Source organism: Mauremys mutica, chromosome 1, assembly GCF_020497125.1.
Source record: "Mauremys mutica isolate MM-2020 ecotype Southern chromosome 1, ASM2049712v1, whole genome shotgun sequence".
Taxonomy (NCBI): Eukaryota; Metazoa; Chordata; order Testudines; family Geoemydidae; genus Mauremys; species Mauremys mutica.
In genome coordinates this window covers 111247244-111268023 of record NC_059072.1, presented here as the reverse complement: position 1 = coordinate 111268023, position 20780 = coordinate 111247244, and the positions used below count along the sequence as shown (strand labels likewise).

General features: G+C 48.4%; 2 protein-coding genes across 4 annotated transcripts in view; one reads left to right on the top strand and one right to left on the bottom strand.

Annotated features, from left to right (window-relative positions):
• NINJ2 (ninjurin 2) overlaps positions 1 to 6993 on the top strand; it is an 85974-nt gene extending 78981 nt beyond the window's left edge. For 2 of the 3 annotated variants that reach the window (XM_045010037.1, XM_045010047.1), the window contains exons 4-5: positions 1198 to 1378; positions 4598 to 6993. In XM_045010037.1, the coding sequence (XP_044865972.1) occupies positions 1198 to 1355 (158 nt within the window). In that variant the 3' untranslated portion in view covers positions 1356 to 1378; positions 4598 to 6993. Of the gene's footprint in view, positions 1 to 1197; positions 1379 to 3926; positions 4104 to 4597 lie in introns of all 3 variants that reach the window. The other variant, XR_006578111.1, reaches the window with a different exon arrangement.
• A 561-nt stretch (positions 6994 to 7554) lies between these two features.
• Positions 7555 to 20780, bottom strand: part of B4GALNT3 (beta-1,4-N-acetyl-galactosaminyltransferase 3) — a 110120-nt gene continuing 96894 nt past the window's right edge. The window contains exons 14-20 of the mRNA XM_045002548.1: positions 18908 to 19934; positions 17761 to 18059; positions 17114 to 17267; positions 14133 to 14205; positions 12817 to 12970; positions 11631 to 11757; positions 7555 to 10846 (exon numbers count right to left, since the gene is read on the bottom strand). Of these exons, the coding sequence (XP_044858483.1) occupies positions 10738 to 10846; positions 11631 to 11757; positions 12817 to 12970; positions 14133 to 14205; positions 17114 to 17267; positions 17761 to 18059; positions 18908 to 19934 (1943 nt within the window). The 3' untranslated portion in view covers positions 7555 to 10737. The remainder of the gene's footprint in view (positions 10847 to 11630; positions 11758 to 12816; positions 12971 to 14132; positions 14206 to 17113; positions 17268 to 17760; positions 18060 to 18907; positions 19935 to 20780) is intronic.

Genomic DNA, 20780 nt, shown 5'->3' with positions numbered 1-20780 from the left:
TCCCACACCTGCTCTGGCCCCCTTCTCCACACACCCACTTTGAAGGAGGAGCCAGCTCTCCCTAAGCACCTTTCCCCTCCCACTGCCACCTCATCCAGTGCCCTCACCACTTGTGGAAACCTTTCCTGACCCTCATTGACAAGCACACCAGTGCCTCTATCATGTGTCTAAAAGCCTCCCATTGCCTCCTCCCATGATACCAAGAGCCCTTCCTCTGCACCTCTGGGCTGGGCTATGCTAGAAAGTTAGGTTGACCCAGCTAGGTCACTCAGGGGTGTGAAAAATTTGCAGATTTATCACAGAAACAGGAGACCCCCCTTCCGTCACTGTAATAAGAGTCTACACTACAGCGCTGCAGCAGCACAGCGGCAGCTATGCTGCTCTAGTGTTTCTAGCTTAGACATAGTCTTACTTGGCAAAAGTCTCCACAGACCCCATCAGGCCTGGAGCCGCCCTTCAGCTGATAAACAAAGGCCTGTCAGAGTCAGCACTTGTGTGTGCTCCTGTTTGGCGCTGTAAGGAATGACAATGGAGCATGAGCCTGGACTATAGACAAAGGTAACTCCCTTGTTTTTTACGTAGGGCCTGATTGTCAGATTGACGTCATCGGGAGCTGTGGGTGCGCTTCAGAAAACAAGGCCCCTCTTGGTAACTTGCACTGTTCTGCCCCCTCGCCCCCCACTCACAAACCCTGTACTATAGTATTAATAAAATCATCCTCTCAGCTCCAATCCCTGGGACAACTTGCTGCCACTACCTCTCATGTGTTCAGCAGTCTGACCAGGACATGGTTCGTTTAGGCCAGGGTTTCTCAAACAGGGGTTGCCGCTTGTGTAGGGAAAGCCCCTGGTGGGCCGGGCCGGTGTGTTTACCTGCCCCGTCCGCAGGTCTGGCCAATCGCGGCTCCCACTGGCTGCGGATCACTGCTCCAGGCCAATGGGAGCTGCTGGAAGCAGCGGCCAGTAAGTCCCTCGGCCCGTGCCACTTCCCGCAGCTCCCATTGGTCTGGACCAGCGATCCGCAGCCAGTGGGAGCCACGATCGGCTGGACCTGCAGACGGGGCAGGTAAACACACCGGCCTGGCCCGCCAGGAGCTTTCCCTACACAAACAGCGACCCCTGTTTAAAAAACCCTGCTTTAGGCCATAAGGCTTTGAGCCAGTTTTCATTTCTCCCTTTGTTTTGTGCTGTGTCTCAGCTCGGCTGAACCTGAATGATGTGTCAAAGCAGCATCGCCTGAACGTGCTCAATAACACTGCCACGGCTCTGATCTTCATCACTGTCATCCTCAACATCTTCATCACTGGCTTTGGCGTGCAGAAGACTGGTCTCTACCCTACCAGGAGACGTTACTGAGGCTTGGAGCGCAAGGGAATCAGGTAATGAAGGGATGAGGGTCGACTACCACCCACCTTTGGAAGGGTCAACTGCTTCGGCAGTCAAAGGGTCTCAGAAATCATCAATGCGGTTGTGGAAGGAAAGGTGGGGGACAGCCCTACACATACACACATAGCTCCTTTTGTGCATAGTGTTGTCCCTTGGGAAGCCTGGGCTGTGTGACATGATCTCTCAGGAAAAGGAATTTCCTTGCTCCATCTCTAAAGCCAGGATGTCATGAGGCCACATTTACGGGATTCATCAGATATCTGGTAGCAGCAGTTGGTGTCCAGCAGCTAGCAAATCCCAACCTGGATCATGATAGGCACTATGAGAGGGGAGTCAGACAGTGGAAAGGAGGGTGTGGCAGGTATGTGAGAAAGCACCTGGTTCCCAAGAGCTATTCAGGCAGTGGGAGAGATCAGAAGAGGGACCAATGCTGGCAAGGGTGGTGGAAGGAAAGAGAGGCAGTAGGGAGGGAGCTTTTCAAAATGGCCACTGCTATGTGGTGGTGGTGGTGGCCATTTTAAGAATCTGATTTTTGACCTTTATTCCTGGATGAGAGTCATGTGACTAGGAGCAGGGGCAGCTCTGGGGATTTTGCCGCCCCAAGCACGGCAGGCAGGCTGCCTCTGGCGGTTTGCCTGCGGAGGGTCCGTTGGTCCCGCAGCTTTGGCAGACCTCCCGCAGGCACGCCTGCAGGAGATCCACCGAAGCTGCGGGACCAGGGGACCCTTTACAGGCATGCCACGGAAGGCAGCCTGCCTGCCCCCTCACAGCGTCGGCAGAACACCCCCCCTTGGTTTGCTGCCCCAAGCTCGCACTTGGCGTCCTGGGGCCTGGAGCCACCCCTGACTAGGAGTCCAGACAAATGGCTGGGTTTCCAAATCAAATCCAAACCAGGGATCACAGCTTTAAATTAGAGTGGGCTCTCAAGCCTGAGAGGGAACTAATGGCTTGTAGCTTTTGCCTTAATGGTTCCCACCAATAGGGTGACCACATTTGCCTATACTGAATATGGGACACTTGGTAAAATTACTTGTATTCAAGTGAGTTCAATGGCAATCAATCGTACAAATGTTCAAATTAACATTGAGTTGACTGAGCCCCTGTTAAAAAGAAATGCTGCTTAGTTGGATTCTTTTTATTTACCTTCTTATCTTTAAGGCTTTAGGGCTCACATGGGGAGGGGTGACACACACACCTCCCCTCCCACCTCCCCCGCCACACACACACACATAGGGAGAGGTCTCACACACACACTCTCTCTCTCTCTCTCATACAGGGTGTGTGTGTGTGTGTGACTGACCAACCTGACCCTCCCTGCCCGGTGCTCTCCACCCTCCATGCCTGGGTGGGCCCCCGGGACAGACCCGCCTCTCCTGGTACCTGGCATTCTGTCTTCCCAAGGCAACACGTGGGCAGAAGGCATGCAGGGTCACATGCCTTCCCTCCCCAGATTTCTGCCAGGGCTCACACCAGAATGTGGCCAGCAGCAGCCTTTCGGCACTGTGCGAGAGGGAAGGGACAGGAGCTGCTTCCAGCTGGATGGGAGGAGGAGGAGGCATGACCTGGTCTGTGTCTTTGCAGAGCTTCTCTTCCCCCCCCCACCCCCACATGTGTGGCTGGAAGCAGCTTGTCCCTTCCCGCCTGCACAGTGTTGAAAGGCAGCTAACATAACACCTCCCGGCTGGCCACCGATATAACCCAGCTGCCTCCTGTCCCCGCACTACAGGGTGAGCAGGAAGGGGTTAAGCCCAAAGGATGCATTGTGCACCAGGGCCCAAGGAACCTGACTGCAGGGGCTTCAGCGAACCAAGCCAGCGAGGTGGCTCAGCAGGGGAGGGTACGTAGGAGACAGAGCAGCCCCACGCTCCCTGGGGACAGGGCCCAGGGAGGGGCGGGGGTGGGAGGCGCAGGTGAAGAGGGTGCTAAGCCCCTGCCCCAGGGGCTGCTGTGACCCTGCAGGTTTGGGGCATAAACAGGCTGAAAATCGCTCCCACGCCGCTCCAGAGCTTAGCTGAGGGGCAGAGAGGCTTCCCCGTGCCAGCGCCGTGCAGGGCTTTGGCACATGCAGGGCTCGGCTCCTCCTGGCCAGTGCCCCAGGCATGAGGGTCTTGGGCTTTTCCAGGATGCCAGCCCAGCCAGAGGCAGTTGGGGAAGGAAGGAGCCTGCTTGCCAGGCTGCTAGTGAGCTGAGTCCTGGGACACTTGCAGGAGGGCTTAAATACGGGATTGTCCCTTTAAAAATTGGACATCTGGTCACCCAACCCCCAAGGATGCTGGGGCAATGGCCTGCAGGAGTGTCCCACGGAAATTTGGATTGGAGAGGGAGGTGGGATCCTGGATTCAGTGCAGAGGCACAAGGCTTCCATGAAGATGGCACTGGCTTTGGAGTTGCGAAATCTGTGGGATTTAGGGGCTGAACACCATATTTATTACGGCGGCAATTACTTCCCCTTTGAGTGTGATAGAGAACAACCCCTACAGATTAATACACAGGGAACCATACAACATTTTTAACTCCCTTCTCTGGGTTTTACTTCCATAGAATCAGTCAGGACTGGTTCATAGAATGCTTTGAGATTCTTCAGCTTGAAAAGCATGAAATAGCATTGTAAGGCCTCTAAATGCTGCCATAAGCCCTGATCCTGCAACACTTATGCGCATGTTAACTACAAGCACAGAAGTCATCCTATTGGACTAGAATGATGCAGTGCTAGAAGAGGTGATCACCATTGCTGGATGGAAATAAGGGAAAACTAAATGAAAACTAAGGAACGATGCTTTATTTTAAGGGACATTTTAGGGAAACCGCCATTTCCCTTAGCATAACACGTATTTTCTTTCAAGGGTATGTTTCTACTGCCTTCAAGTTTATGATACAATTATCATAAGCTTCAATGTTTAAAATGGTCACAGGACATCCTTTAAAATAAGGGACAGGCAGTCACCCTAGCTGGGGCTCCAGTATGAATTAAGGAAACTACTTAGGGCAAATAGCATGAAAAAATGTGACAATGGTGGCAAGCTTTCTTGGAATGGCCCTGTAGATGGGGTGGGGGTGGGGGGGTAGGGAGGGAAATGGATTGTGATAGGTAACACAGGCAGAGAGTAGAGGGAAAGCTGTCCTGGGATCCTGCTTATGAATCTTCTATGAAATACTTGCTGACCTGAGGAACCTAGTGGATTCTTATCTTGCATCTTTTGTTTTTCTTGCAGGTTGTGTGTGTGGCACCAACTTTAGGGTCCCTTCTTTCAATTTTTTTTTTACTGACCTCAGCAGAATCCTACCAGCTGAGTGGAGACAGAGAACTGAATTACTCTTTAAAAATTGTTTGCAAAGTATTTTATGCAGGTTGTTTGTATAAAGCATGTGTAGCTTTGCAGGAAAGAAATTTCCATTGATTTTTTTCAACGCTAGTGCAAGCTGTGCAGTGATTTCTAGAGAGCTTCACAAAAAGTTGCAAAAAAGCATTTTCCAAACATGCTCCTGTGCATAGGTAACAACAAACTTTTCTCTGATTTTAATTCTCTGCTTCTCATATTCAGTATTAACTAATTTTAGTTCCAGGTTGAGTTATATTTATTTGGTAAGCAAAACTAACCATACCGTGTCCAGATATTTTGTAACTGGCAACACTTAAAGTAACACTATCAAACAGTTTATGTCTCAAATATAGGTTGGTTGGTTGGTTGTTTTTGTGGGAGGAAAGGAGCGGGTGAGTGTGTTATGATGACTCATAGGAATAAAAATGTTTTCTTCAAGGTTGCTTAAAAAAAAAATCAAATGAGATGTTTTTTGAAAACCATTGAACATTCCTCTGCAGTGCAGGAAACCTAAACCCCACAGCAAATAGATACTTATGCTTAGATACCACCACAAGGACCTTGTTAGAAATCCTCTATGGATAACATGGGGGTACTGTAGGAGAAATAGGAAATGAAGCTGACTAAACACAGAAAGTGAAACAGACCAGTCTAGCTTCACTTGTCTACATTAACTGAGGTGCAAAAAGTAAACAAACAGCATATACATGTTCAAGAGCAAACTGGGTTTAAACCTTTTTTTGGTGTTATAATTAAAGGTTATCAGTAACAGGTATGCTGTTAAATACATGATTTTTATCCTGCTAGTTCTGATGAGAATTCTACTGTATTGGAAAGTGGTTTTACACAACCTCAAAGCAGTAATGAAAAGAAAAAGTATCTTCAGATCATTCTGAGTTATTTAGCAGGTTCTTTCTGGCAGCCTGATTTTTGGATTATTGGTGTTAAGTCAAAAATATCCAATTTTTGAGTGTGTCAGTTATTTGCATACTTGAGTACTATGTTTTCCTGTTTATTAAATGATTTTTCACTCAACGACAGAGTCAGATTTCAATATGGGTGAAATCCTATGTATCCAAGAAACTGATAGAAAATTCCTAAGGTTGACATGTACATTCCCATCACAGCTGGATAGGAAAGGAAAGGCAACAGTAACTGCATGATGATATTCACATATTCTCCTCAGAAGAGCTTCTAAGAGATACTGGATAGTGCTAATATGGCTGTTGCTGGCATGACTTTGGCAGGTGTCACTGTTTACCTCCCACAAGCTGAGCTGACCTCCTGTGTGTTTGACTTTTCAGATCTCCTTCAAGAAATCTACTCTGTTGCATTTCAATTTAAATCGGAGGTATTAGCTTCATCCTGGAGACAGGGGCAAATGACATTTCTGTAGCGTGTTCCACCCATGAATTAGCTGACTATAGAAAAGCAGAGGCATCATTACATTTCTAACTCTCCAGTAATTTGCTTTATAGGATATTGCCTACTGATCCTTCTGAGGGTTCTTCTATAGGCAAAAGCCCTATGGTGGGTATTTCTTAGTAGTAGCCATGACAGACTGTTTAGATTTTCTTGCTTCAGATTATACACACAATAATATTAATGATTACTTTGTAGTCATCCACCTTTGGTTATTTTGCCCAGGGGTAACTAAAGCTGCCTCATCTACATGCTAGAGGCACCGTCTCTAAAAGTTAGAGGGTTGTTTGCTCTCTGTGGTTATTTCATTCCTTGGCCTCTCTATGGAGCCAGCCAAGAAGTTGCTAGCAGGCGCAGCAGTGAGGATTTATGAGGTGGATATTTCCCCACTAGCAGCTAGACTGAGGCTATTTCAGACAGGCCACCAAGGAACTATCAGGTCATGGCTTTCAACTACTACTGACCTGACTGGGTTTAGGCAAAGGTGACAAGCTTCATATCCTTTTCTCAGGTGCAAACCACCCACTCCCTCATGGCCACAGCCTGCTCCACAGAGCCAGCGGCTGAGCAGTAATGGCTGAATGTCAAACAAATGACTCAGCAGAGGAGGAAGAGTTAACTTGGATGGCCTTCTCTCTCACAGAGATGCCAAGCCATGTAGTGCTGCATGTGAGGCATATTTGTGTGGGGACTGCTTCCCATTACTGAACATGACACAGCAGGAGACCAGCACACAGTGGGCAGGGGTGGTCTGCCCTTTATCACCTCTCAATCATGGAGTCAGAAGCACTGGCACTCCTGGCTGCCTTCTCACTTCTATGTATCAGACCTCAGCTCTGTTCTGACCTGCTTGCACTCCCATAGGCAGCAGGGAGGTTGTTGTTTGCTTTTTTAAACCAACCTTTTAAATAAACAATGTCTATGAAAGAACTGTTCTAATGTTTGTCCACTGTCTGTCTCAGAGACTGGGCTAAGCTCTGTGTTCCCTCCTGCACCTTACTGCATGAGATGGCCCCTGCCAGCTGAGGCAGAGATTGGTTTATCATTATGACTCTGTCACATTCCTCATAGTGCTCCTTGCTGCTTGGGGTAGAAATCTAGCCTGTATCAATGTTCTGTTCCATCTCCTGTGATGCATCCCTGATTAATAGGAGAGAAGCTCCTCTATGTCCTCCTGTCCCATTCCCTGCAGCCCCCATTGCTTGAGTGAGGAAAAAATTATCATGATCTGACCCCTGAATCCTCCCCTCTTTGTGTTGATCTCTGAAGCACCCCCGCTGGGGTACAGAGTGATCTATATCCCATGTATTAACTTTGTCTTTTGCCGGGTGAGACAAAGAGAGGAACATTTGACCTTTAATCACTGAAGAGTGTTGTTGGCAGATGTCTGAGGAACACACAGACAGAAGTGAGCTTTTGTAGGAAGAAACTGTATTTATAAACCCCTTGGGGTGCCAGCCTATCCCCCCTCCTAACAGAGGGGAGGCCTGGGAATCATCTTAAAGGCACAAAGCCACTTTAAGGTGTGGAATTCAGAGGTACAGTACAGAATTGAAACACCAGGCATTGGTGTCTGGATAACATTTCAGACATTTACAAACAATGAGAGAAGGCAAGACATTCATATGAGGGAAACATTAAAGACAATGACAAAACAGTCACATCGTGATCACACAACAGATTCTTTCATGATAAAACCCATTCTCTCCCAACCCCTTTGTTGGATTGCGAAACATCATGGAGTTCACAAGGCAGTGGAAAGGGTTGGATGCCTTCAAATAATGCCAATGGAAATGAGATTGAGTTTATGGAGAAGCCCACTTCCCCACTTTGGTAAAGCCAGGCTCCCCGTAGCCCTTTTGTGATCTCTGGGGAGCTGCCATTCCTGAGACATGTCTCCTTTCTGATAGAGGAGAACCCCATGACCCACCCAAATCCCATCAGTGCGTAAACTAGAGTGACATAGGCCAGAATCTATGAGTCTCAGCTTCCGCTCTATTCTTGATTTTGATTGGGGCAGGTTGGGGAGAAGAAGCATCCTTGGGGTTAAACCCTTGACTTTTTCGTATGCATTTCATGCTGGCCTGACAGCCCTGGAGCAGGTACTCCTCTCTTTCCCCACAACAAGTGGCAGTCTCAACCCGGACCTCTACTGACTACTTCAAGGGCTGATAGGCAGGTTCAGTCTCCATGGAGAATTTCCTCTGAGGATTCTCTGCTGAGGCTGCCAACTAGTGCCAATTGTGATGGTGGCTTTTGTGGTGTGCATAACTGCCCTCTGGGAATAGGACTGAGACTCTACCACCTATTTCACATAGACAACCAAAGAGCCCTTAAGGAAGTAAACAGTTTTGATCATTACCAATCTCACTGAAAGGCACAAAGGAAGGAGCATAGCTGAGTGAGCACCAGAAGACACCGGGTGAAATCCTAATCCCATTGAAGTCAATGAGAGTTTTGCCATTGATATTAATGGAGCAAGGATTGTACATAAGAACGGCCGTACTGGGTCAGACCAAAGGTCCATCTAGCCCAGTATCTGTCTACCCACAGTGTATCCCTTTTGATATGCCCAGCTCTATTACTGTGAGCCCTAGGGGCAGTCTCTGACCCTTCATGCTTCACTTTCCCCATTGGTAAAATGACACTCTTCTTCGAAAGTAAGTAATATTTCTAATTCATTGGATCCCACTGCTTATCTTCTAGGCCAGCCAGTCCCCATTCCACATGCATTTCTTTACAGAGCCAGTTCAGACATGCTATGAGACTTGCCATCCCAAGGAATCCAGAGTTTGGAAAGAGGGTTTGCAAGTATTAGAGATTTGTTATGCCCTGCAAGTATGTGCACAAGCCCCTGAATAAAGCAGCCCGATAGGACATGCACTAAAGATGCATATCAACTATTCCAGTCAGAAAACAATCAACTGCCACATTATTAAACTTCTAAAAACAGAGTTTTCATCTATCACCTCTTTTCCCCTCCAAAAATCATTTTCATGTTATTTCTCAGTCTCTAAATATGAAAAGTACCTTCCCTAGTTACAAAGACTGCTGTGATTTGCACTGGGTTTGATACTGCATCTTCTTAGATCCCAGATGGCTACAGTCCTACAAATATTTAATGGATTAAAAGACTCAGTAGCCCCTTGTACATTTTTCACCATTGCTCCACTCTGCATTGCATGCCCTCCCCAAACCTGGAGGTTGATGGTTAGTGGAGCACTGACTTAGCCCATACCAGCCAAGCTGTGGATCTCTGCACTCCTTGAATTATGAGAAAGGACCATACCCCAGTCATCAGGGGTGAAATCTTACCCCTACAGGAGTTTTACCATTGACTTTGGTGGGGGCAAGATTCCACCCTAGGTTTGGGCAGAGTTTGAACAAGGTCCCCTCCATATTCCTTTCACCAAAGCAAACTCCTTTCATCAGTGCAGTCACCAAACTTCCTTGGTCCTGTCACCAGTGCAAGCCCCAGGTCCTAAGTCCATCTCCCCAGTGCCAGCACAAGGCTCATCTGGTCCTTCTGTAAGTGCAACATTGTGAACTGCTCCTGTTCTTCCACTATGCAAACAAATAGTTCTTCACATACATAGAATCTACCATGGAAAACAACCGTGAAATCATAACTTATTAAATTAACCCCCAGATGCTGTGTTATAGACCAGGTCTGAGGAGCAGAAAAGTTCTCCTTCTCACTGACAAAGATATAGTATTTCAGACAATCAAATATTCCATTTCCCTCTGTTATGAGTTCCCAGCTATTGCTGGGACACACCCTTGTCTGACTGGGCTACAGCTGTCGATATGGCTTCCCAGTTCCTACTGAGATGGCCTCACCTGTCCTCTCCAAGTACCCAGCATGAGCCTCAGGCAGGAAACAACTAACCAAAGTGGGTTCTTAACATTAGCTCCAACCAGCTGCAGGCAAATGAGGTCTCTCATGAGGGAAAAGTGTTTGAGTCTCCAGATACAGCCCATGGTTTGTTGAACAGGAGTGTAAATTTTCCCAGTGATTTAGATGAAAGGGTGGCAAATAGGGCTAAGCACTGGCAGCCTAGAGTGCCTAACAGCTCCTCAGACTTTTCTGGGCTGGGCTGGTATATGGGGATGAGGACACAACACAGTTCAGAGAAGTTCCTTTGGTCCCCTGTCCAAAGACATGGGTGTCAGAGTTTTTCAAGTATCAAAAGAAGCAGCAGCTTTATTGTAAATAATCCATTCTGGTTGTACCTGGGATTTGTTCCTTTTCTTAAATTTGCACCATGCAAGACACTCTAGACAGCTTGCCACCACTTCTATCGTACCATCAGTCAGGGGCTCTAGGTGCCTCAGTGTCAGGGGTAACCAGTCCTTCGCTTGTCTAAGGCTCCCCCAAATACAGAGCGAGTCACTGATCCCCATGTTTGGGACCCAATAGCTCACGAGCGCCAAAGATAAGTTCCCACTTCTATATACTGATCATCCCTTTTCACAAACACCTATAAGTCTGATCTCCTAGGATGACTCTGGAGAGAGGAGGAGTGTGTACTCTCGGCTACGTGCCTAAACGAGGTGCATGCGCTGATATAAGGATGTTTGGCTCTGCCGGGCAGCTTTATGGCCGAACATTATAGTGTCCTCAGCTGTTGTCGGTTCCACATGCCCCGCTTGGAGTGAAATCGGTGAAAGAAGTTCCTCAGGGACAGTCGTTCCACTTCCAGGCCAGCCTGCATGATCCTGTGGGGGGAAGGAAGAGGAGGAAATTCAAGAGGAGATTAGTTCAATAAGACACTCCAAGGAAGGGTTGGCAGGGTTGGCTAGGGTCATGTGAAAGTCGCCTCTGTACAGTGTCACATACCAAACCATTGCACTAATATAATGGCCCAAAAGATTGCTACGGCCTACAACCAAGGGCTGCTGAGATCTAGGACTTGTACAGCATGCAAAAGAGCTGTCTGGCATGAAGGGGTGAAGGAAAGGGATACCTCATATCACAAACTTTTCAAAAAATGTAACTGCACCCCATGGAGTGACCTTACTCCAAATAGCTGCCTTGTTGGGCATTTATTATGTGTATTATTATGGAGCTTAGAGGCCCCAGCTGAGATCAGGGCCCCATTGTACTAAGCACTGTTCAAAGATCAGGAAGGGGTCGAAAATATGCACTGGGAGCATCTATGTGTGTCTGATCTACCCAATGCCTGCCAAGGGTGTGGCAGGAAGGTACCAGAATTCTGGAGATAGCTCTCTCCTTTCCTATGTCAGTGGCTATGATAAGGCATTCTGGTTATAGTAGCCCCCTTAGCTCTGACAACCAATGCGTTGCTCAAGGGGACATGCTCAGGGAGTCGCCCACTGATGGAGAATGCACACTGTGACCTTTGTCACCTTCATTTCTTACTTCTCTACTTCAGCAGGAATTCCAGCTCACTTCTCTCTCCGTCCCTACCACCTCAGAATCAAGGGGGACCGCTCTACTGAACTGCAGCATGGGCAGAGCTGGTGGAACATCTCCACTCACCTGTCCACGAGTTCCCAGTCCTCTCCTCCCCAGCGATCCCGGAACTCTTTGGTGTTCATCCCTCCAATCTTATCCAGGTCAGACTTGTATATGCCTAGGAGACCAAATCCATTCACCTCCCAATAGCCTGCGGACAAAACCAAAAGTCATCAACCATGCTTGCATCCTAAACCACTATTGAATGAAGCAGGAGATTCCCAGCCCTGGTGTTTCCTGCTTCCACAGAGACAAACAACCACACTTCCCTGGGACAATAACTGATCTAAACAACTGGGAGGGACACACAAACTAATCCCAGCACCCCTAGTCACAACAAATCTAACACCCAGCACCAAGGTACAAGGTGTTAATGTTTATGACACCCCAAGAACCAGTTCTGAAAGTGGCTAGAGAGCACATGCTCCTTTTAGCTCTGACAGATGCCCTCACCTCTCATGTAAAAGCAACATACTTTCTAATTCACCTGTATTATCCCAACATCGAGGGTCTGTCCCTGTCCCCTGGGTGTTAATACTGAAACTGGAATTTTGCCCTGATTTTGAGAGAAATCACAGGAAGTCCCACACTCCCTTCTTGGATGGCCCCCGTATCTAACAGCAGTGCTGCACTGTGCACACCTACACAGCTGTGCTGCCACCTGACCCAGGGCCTGCTGTCTCACAGCTCTTCTCAGCAGGGATGATCTATGCCCACTGAAAACAGACGAATGAGCTCAGACCAAAGCGAGACGTTCTAAGGCAGTGGCTTTGGTGGCTCTTGCATCAGTCCTCTTTGGGTCAGTCGTGGGCCCAGTGGAGATGAGTCTGGGAACAGTTATGGCCACAGCAGAAAGAAAAGAAGAGACCAGACAAGGAGCTGGAGTGAGGGGAGAGAATCTGAGAGAGAGGAGGGATTTTCTTGAGGAAGCCAAGTGTATAAAAAGACCCTAAATGGTGTCCAGCATAATCTTTGCGCATCCTGCATCAATACACCACTCACATGCATTATATGGCTCTGCTTGCTTAACACTCCGATACAATGCACAGTAACAGTCCCCTGGGCACCTGGCATTGAGATTTTAGCTCAGTTAAACCCAGTCCTACATCTAGTCACTCTCTTAGTGGCCCTGGTAATACCCACAAGGTCAAGATTTTGGAAGACCCTGATAATAGCGAAAGAACATATCCATAGAGCTCTGGCCTCTTACCCTCAGGCCATTGCGGAGATGCGCCACACTGCAACCTCATAACCATGGGTGCAAAGGCCATCTTGCCCTCTACGCAGTGCTTCCGAATTGAGTCGATGATGCTAGCCGGGAAGTGGATGTGGAGATCACACAGGAAGATGATACTGTGTGGATCCTGGAACCAAATCACACAGATATCAGTCATAGGGAGATTTCATCCACTGCCACAGACCTGGCACCAGAGTTTATCCATGGTGGGTGTGTGGGCACCACTTCGCTGACACTGCTATCAGCCACAGTATCCTACACTCACTTTCGACGATCTGGACTATCCAGCTTTTACCTATTGTTAAAACTGTTGAACTAGGGCAATTTTCCAACCCAGTCCTGCTGAATGATCCTAGTTATACACAAAGACTACAATGCCCACCTCTCTCACAGCCCAGGTAGGCAAAAGCCAACCACCAGCCAGCAATTGTTGCCCCATAGCTGTCCAAGATCCATAGGGTCTCATCCTCTTTCACAGTAGGGTCCCTTCACACTGCTCTGACATATATTGTACACCCCCTTTAAGGCCCCTCTATACTGACAGAGAAGTGTAAAGGGGCCCTTGTGTAAATAAGAATCAAGCCCCTAGTCTCTGCCCCACCATCAAGCCCAGAGATCCTGCCTAACTTGGGGCCATGGCTCTCATGCCACAAACAGCACACCCTCAGCTCACATAGGGCCCAAAAACCTCCTCTCAGATCTTAAGCCTGTACTGTGGCAGCACAATCAAACATGCTTCGATGTGATCTGTTCCCGCATCTCACTCAGAGCCTCACTGGGGAGTCTGCCTGGGGGACGGTGCTTTCTCATTTGGAAAATACAGACTGGATTAAAACAGGCCTGTCTAGGATGACCAAGTGGTGGGGGGTTAGGAATGAATTAAAACAGCCTTTCACCTCTAGGTCACAAATCCAAATCCAGCTTCAAGATGGTAAAGTTGTTGCCATGCAATGGCTGTTCAGTCACTTGTGTGAATTATGTTGTTGCCACAGTCTAGTTCCTTGCAGGCAGTGTTCACATCACAAAAGGAAGTCACTACAATTAGTATAGTCACAGGGGGGTTAAGAACTGAATGGGCCACAGAAACTGATCTCCTCAACGTGGCCTCTCCAGGTCATGATTGAGGCACACTGTCAAGGTAGCATGAACAGGACACTTGCACTGACCCTAGCCACACTGAACGACCAAGGTTTCAGTATGACAGGTGGTGCCTGAGTACACGGTGTCTGTGCTGTATAGAGACTACAGATTTTTCTGCAGCTCGGGCTCCACAGCAGCCAGGCACTCACCTTCACTAGGTCTATCCCAGCCTGCAGCCCTGCAGAGCGCTCAAAATTCCCCGTCAGCTTCAAGTACTGGTAACTGTTGGCAAGACAAACAGGAATTGGGTTAAGTTCCTTAGCCACACAACAACTTCTTCTAGCGAGGGATAGTGGGAGAGGAGAAAGGCCCTTGGTTCACTGCTCACTTACAACTCTTGGGAATGTTCAGTTTTACGTGTGGATGTTATTGTATTACACATTCACCCTTACCTTCAATCCCTATGTAGCACAGTGAACACCTTCCAGGGCCCAACAGGTGCCTGATATAATCAGGGCCTGGACAACCGAGATGTGTGCTTAACTGAGACCTGCATTCCAGAACAGATATCTCAGAAGTGCTTTGAGATCCACACACAAGTGCTTTGTCAGCACAAAGCACTATTAGTTGTATGATTTGGCACATATCTGAGATCTCATTCTGTGGAACTGCTCCTAGCTGGTTCCAAAGCAACCAAAGGGCAGCTCCACGACATGGTTACGAAAAAGGGGAAAACGCATTTGTAACTTTAATCAAACACTTTGTTAGTTCGCATCCCAGTCTTGTGTAATGGGGCTGTATCATGCCGTGTTTCTTTTTATTTACAGTATAGGGTCTCTTGTGAGGGCAGTCGTCAGTAGCCTGTTCAGCACCATTTGGCATTCCAGAGGTATGGACTAGTCTGCTAATGGGATGTGCTCTAGAACAGGGGGGTCTCAAACTTTTTTTTGCTGGGCCCATCTTTGAAAATATTTCAGGCTGTGATGACTCCCTCCCACCCCCTCCAGGGTTACCATATTTCAAGTTCCCAAATAGAGGACACTGCCAGGAGAAGTTGGAGAGGGAACAGGGGTACAGCCCGCTGGCTGCCCAGCTCTGAAGGCAGAGCCACCAGCAGCAGCAGTGCAGAATGGTGGCATGGTATGGCATTGCCATCCTAACTTCTGTGCTGCTGCTGGCAGTGACACTGCCTTCAGAACTGGGTGCCTGGCCAGCAGCCGCTGCTCTTGCGACTGCTCTACAATAGCCTTTTACCTCCTTTTGCATCGGAAACCCCAGTTTGAGAAAGGCTGCTCTAGCACACACTGGGGGGAGGGATAGCTCAGTGGTTTAAACATTGGCCTACTAAACCCAGGGTTGTGAGTTCAATCCTCCCGGGGCCCATTTAGGGATCTGGGGCAAAAATCATACTTGGTCCTGCTAGTGAAGGCAGGGGGCTGGATTCAAGGTCCCTTCTAGTTCAAGGAGATATACTTATCTCCAATTATTATTAAATTAAAATTTAGGGAAGGTGTGACAGTCTGTACCTCATGAGAACATCCTACAACCCCATGTTCATCCTTATAAAATGATTGTGTGGTATCCAATGCAGTTTGTCATGTTAGGTGTCTCTGGAAGGCTCATGATGCACTAAGCATTGTTGTTATAGTGATGTTATAGCAGCAAAGAGTCCTGTGGCACCTTATGCATCTGATGAAGTGGGTATTCACCCACGAAAGCTCATGCTCCAAAACGTCTGTTAGTCTATAAGGTGCCACAGGACTCTTTGCTGCTTTTACAGATCCAGACTAACACGGCTACCCCTCTGATACTTGACAGTAATGTTATAGGTTGTAATTTCATATATATAGTTATGAGGCTGAAAATGTGTCCTCCTGGCTTAAAACAAGCCCAGGCAAAACTCTCCAAGAGCAGAGGGGCAGTTCACACCTCATCAGGGCATATATGGGACAAACCCAGCCCAGCCGCACAGGAACAAAGGACACTGGCCTAGGCAGCAACAAAGGATCTGTTGGACTCTCGAGTGAGTCACCCCACTTCCTTTAGTCAGTAGGGACTACAATGAGGTAATGCTCACCTGACTCTGAAGGGGGGGGCGCAAAGCCAAGAGGGAAGGAGGACATGATAAAAGGGAGAGATGTTTGCCATGCTCTTCCTCTCTCTTCCACCTCCATCTATAGACATCAGCACCAAGCAACTGAAGCACTGATCAAAGGGGAGAGTCTGGCTGAAGGGCAACCAGCCAGCCTGTGGTGAGAAGCATTTAAGTTTGTAATGGCACTGAAAGTGTTAAGATCAGCTTAGAATGCATTTAGCTTTTCTTTCATTTGACCAAATCTGACTTATTAGGCTTGGACTTATAATCCCTTAAAATCTATCTTTTGTAGTTAATAAATTTGTTTGGTTTGAAGCATGTCAGAGACTCCCCTTGGAATAACAAGCCTGGTACATATCAATTTCTGTGTTAAACTGATGAACTCATATAAGCTTGCAGCGTCCAGCAGGCATAACTGGACACTGCAAGACGGAGGTTCCTAGGGTTATGTCTGGGACTGGAGATATTGGCTAGTTTCATTCGACTGTACAATCCAAGGAGCAGCTTACATGCCAGAAGCTGTGCGTGAACAGCCCAGGAGCTGAGGTTCTCACAGCAGAGCAGGGTAAGGCTGGCTCCCAGAGTCAAGGATTGGAGTGACCTAGCAGATCACTGATCTAGATATCACCAGGGGAATATCACAGAAAGTCCTGATGGTACTGTGTTGCAGATGACCACTTTAGATAATTGCTAAAGTTAGACACACAAGTTGGCTGAACGTGCAGCTTTCTAAATTTTCCCTTCTCTCAGTCTCATTCGTCACTGATTTGTCACCTTCTTGGTCTTTCCCCTTTCTCCATCACTAGGAGACTTGCCTTTGACCTTTTACTACAAACCTGAACAGGAGGTACAAAAAGGGAGATGCATCTGGATGGATGAACTGTGCAATAGGCATATGCGTGAAGTCAGATGGTGACACTGTACGTGGTATACAGGTGCAAGAGTGTGTGTGTGTGTGTGTGTGTGTGTGTGGCTTGTGTCTGTAGGGGTGCATGTGTTTGGCTTGCTATATGCAGATGGATGTGGATGGCCTGTATTCAGAGATTAATGTGTGTGCTGTGTTATGTAGTCCATGTGAATAGGTGGTATGCTCACCTGCGTAAGCTGGACCTTTTCAGAGCCTTCTCTACATCCATGTCATCACTGCTGTAGTCTGTGATGATGACATTGAAGTATGGGTCCTTGGTGACTCTAGACAGTTCCTCCATGTCAGAAATGAACTGCAGCACCCAGCGTGCCTGGTTTTTCACTAATCATGGTGGGGACAGGGGTAGGGAAGGAACAGAATCAAAGCAAAATTGATTTCATGCCTTGAAATGACTGCAGACAGCCAAGATTTTCAGCCTCCTGTCAGATCCAACTGAGACAGACAGGGGCGTCTGGGAGCAATCTAGGGACAGGCCCAAACTAAGCTTTGGGGCCATCTGGATCCAGATCTTAGCACTGCAGGGCGAACTCATTCCTAGTGTATTTTGGGAATCAGATTTCAGAGAGTTCAAACCACTCGTGGGGGTTGGGCCAGTTATATTTCTGATGCAATTTCATTTGGAGGGGAAGGAAGTTGAGAGTGACGTGAGCAAGGTGGTGGAGACTGGCACAGACACGGTGTTCAGAGCTGTCTCAGAACCGGTCCCTAGCAGCTTCACACTCAGAGGCTGGCTCAGGACCAGGCCCCACAACCTCCCCACTCATGTTCTATTTTGGAAGCACCTGGATCTCCTGCCCCATTACAAGGCCTTTACCTGGCACTATGAAGTGGACAACAGCACGATGGTTCCAGGAGAAGCCCAGTGGCCAGCACAGGTCTGGCTCCTTTGCAACTCCCATCAGTTGGCGCCGGCGGCCCCACGCCAGGTTCTTCATGTTCATCTCCTCCTGCTCGTCGCCGCTGATGCCCTGCCAGCCTCGTGCAAAGACATACTCTGAAAAGCGCACAAGTTGCCCTCCCCTCTCCAGCAGCTCCAGCTCCAGCAGGTAGCGGCTCCCACGCAGGCGGTCTTGGCGCTTCTCCACATTCACTACGCGCTGCAGGTGGAATCTCCTGCAGGGACGCAACATGGTTATATATGTTCCCCACACCAGTGCCCGGCAGCCACTTCTCCCCAGTTCATCTCAGCCAGTCCCTTGTCCAGGAATGTTATTAACCCTTTCACTCCCAGTCCACAGCTTTACTGCACCACTCCAGAACCCATGTCAGAGGGTTTAGGTTTTTGATTATCACCTGGCCTCAGGACTATTCACTTGGGATTAGATCTGGAATCCCAACAAAGATAAAATAGCTGATGAAGGAAGGGAAACAAAGATCATGCCAAAAAATAACTGTTTAAAAGTGAATTTAAGTTATGCTGGTGCTGATGAGAGGTGCTATATGCACAGCCCTGGAGACTACAGGCTTCTTAGGCACAGCATGGGTGACTGTAGCCTTCTTATATCCTTTCAGTGTATCTGAACCCTCAACTGGCAGGGAGAAGTTAGCTCAGTTCCTATGTCCATTCAATGCTTGGCTGTTCTGAGGAGACAGCCAACAGAGGGGCTAATGATGATGCTGGTTTACACATTCTGGGAACGTGCTTACTGGGAACTGGACTGAAACCTCCACTCATTTCACACCAGCCACCACCCAGCTGTCAAAGACCTTTCAGCCACTACTGACCTGGGTTACTGACCTCTTAGTGAGCTACAGTGAAGGTGTTTTCTCCCATTCTCATTCCACTCAGGTGTTTAGTGCCCCTTCCACTTTCACAGTTCATTTCCTAGGGTTGTATTTTCCACCTCTGGAGTTTGCTCCCTAACTTCTATTGGTTCCTTACACTGTCCTGTTGTTCCTATGCAGCATGGTATGGAGACCATAGGAGAGGACCACGGGCTGTGAGAGAGAGTTTGCCTTACCCTTTGTTTCTCTGGTTGAGTTTCTTCAGGAAGACGCGTGTGACCTCCAGGGCCTCCCTCTCTTTCAACAGCAGGTTCCCCGATGTGTTGCACTTCAGGTCAATCCAGTCTGTCCGCAGCGTGTGGAAGTCCAAGTTGCTTGCGCTGAAGGTCTGTTCCCAGTTCACTACCTGGTCAAATGGCATGTACTCAAATCCCTCCTTCTGCCACTCTGCTTCCCCTTCCACCTCTTCCTCCTCCTCTTCCACTGCCAGCACAGCAGGCTCAGGTTGAGATTCCACCTGCCCCCTTTCCATATCTACCTCAATGCCGTCAGCTGCCTTCTGCTCAGCAATGTACGACTCCACCTGGTTTAGCCACTGGGCCTGGTAAAGGGTCTGCTTGCTGAGGCTGGCAGCACTCACAGCTCTACTGCTTATTTTGCCAGAGACTGGACTTCGTCTCCTTGCTTGCATGTTGCCTGCTGGCTGGTCCTTGGTGCTGGTTGCATTGAGGTCTGTCTGAAGAGGGCCCACCTCCCCTGGAATCCTGTCAGTGGAGTTCCTGGAATTGCTGGGTATATGTTCCCAGGGCTCATGAGGTCTTGTGCTAGAAGGAGGGTCCTGGCCTCCCACTCTCCTCTTGGGCAGTGACTTCCTATGGATGCCCCTAACATGATGAGGAGGGTTTCTGGAACTGTCCTTGACCTTGATTTTTAGATGGGGCCTGCTCACTGGTAGGTTTCTTTCTAGACCAGTTTGATTGATGCTCTGGTTGGCTGAAGTCCTGTGAGCTGGCTTGATGAGGGGCGTTTTTGCGCCTCTCTTCTGCAGCACCTCTCCCACCTTACCATCTATGAGCGAGAGGAGCTTCCGAAGCCCCGGGAGGGAATAGTCATTGTAAATGTCATCATAGCCTGCTATCATGGTGGGGTTTGCCTCGACTCTCACCGGCTCTGCTCCCCACTTGCTGGGATTCCTTGTGAGGTTGGTGCTCTCTGCATCCTGGTCTGTGTACTGAAACTCATCAGGATTCCCATCCTCAGAGCCTGCAATATCAATCCTAGTTACATCTCTCATACCTGCTCTGCTGCCCCCGCCACCTTGACCCACACCCAAAAGGTGAAGGGAGTTAACCCATCCGCTCATCCCCCTTTATGTGTCCACCACTGAGGGAACTGTCTTTCTTGTTCTCATTCACTGTCGTAGTGTGGATGGTGAATATTCCCTCTTCCAATGCCCTGGGGGTGCTCTGGGGAGGGGAAGTAGTGCTAATTCTTGTACTAGTCTCCTTGGCATGTGTGGGCCAGTCTCACCAATGGCCATGGGTCTCTGGCATGTGTAAACTTGCCCCTCCCACCCAGCAATGGCCCTCTTTCACATGTGGACCAGGGTGGCCAAATGTGCACATTCGGCACTTCTCTCATGCCAGCCTGCAGCTCAGGTTGAATCTTATGTATGAAGATGTGAGCAGGAAACGCAGTTCCTACTGAGGCCATTAGAGCCCATGGTGGTGCCTGACAGGTGCCCATCCAACATGGAGCCTGCCCTGAGGAAGAGGCAGGGTGACAGCAGGGATCAAGGAGAATAGTGAATGAAGAACACTGAGATTGTGGAGGGGACTGAATGTTGAAACTGGGTGGGCTCTAAGGTAGGGGAGGGGACTGAGGTTTAGGGAGCAGATGGGGGAGAGAATAGGGCAGGGTCTGAAAAGGGCAAGGGGAGGCTGCCCCAGCCTGAGCTCTCTGTGATACCTTTAACCAGCAATAAAACCACATTTTTTTTTAAGATGAAGTTTAAGGCTTTATGCAAAATTATTAGTAAATAGGCAAGTCATATAATTAAATAATTTGCATGATGTGTCACATGTGCAGCTTCACAAAAAAAAAACTTAG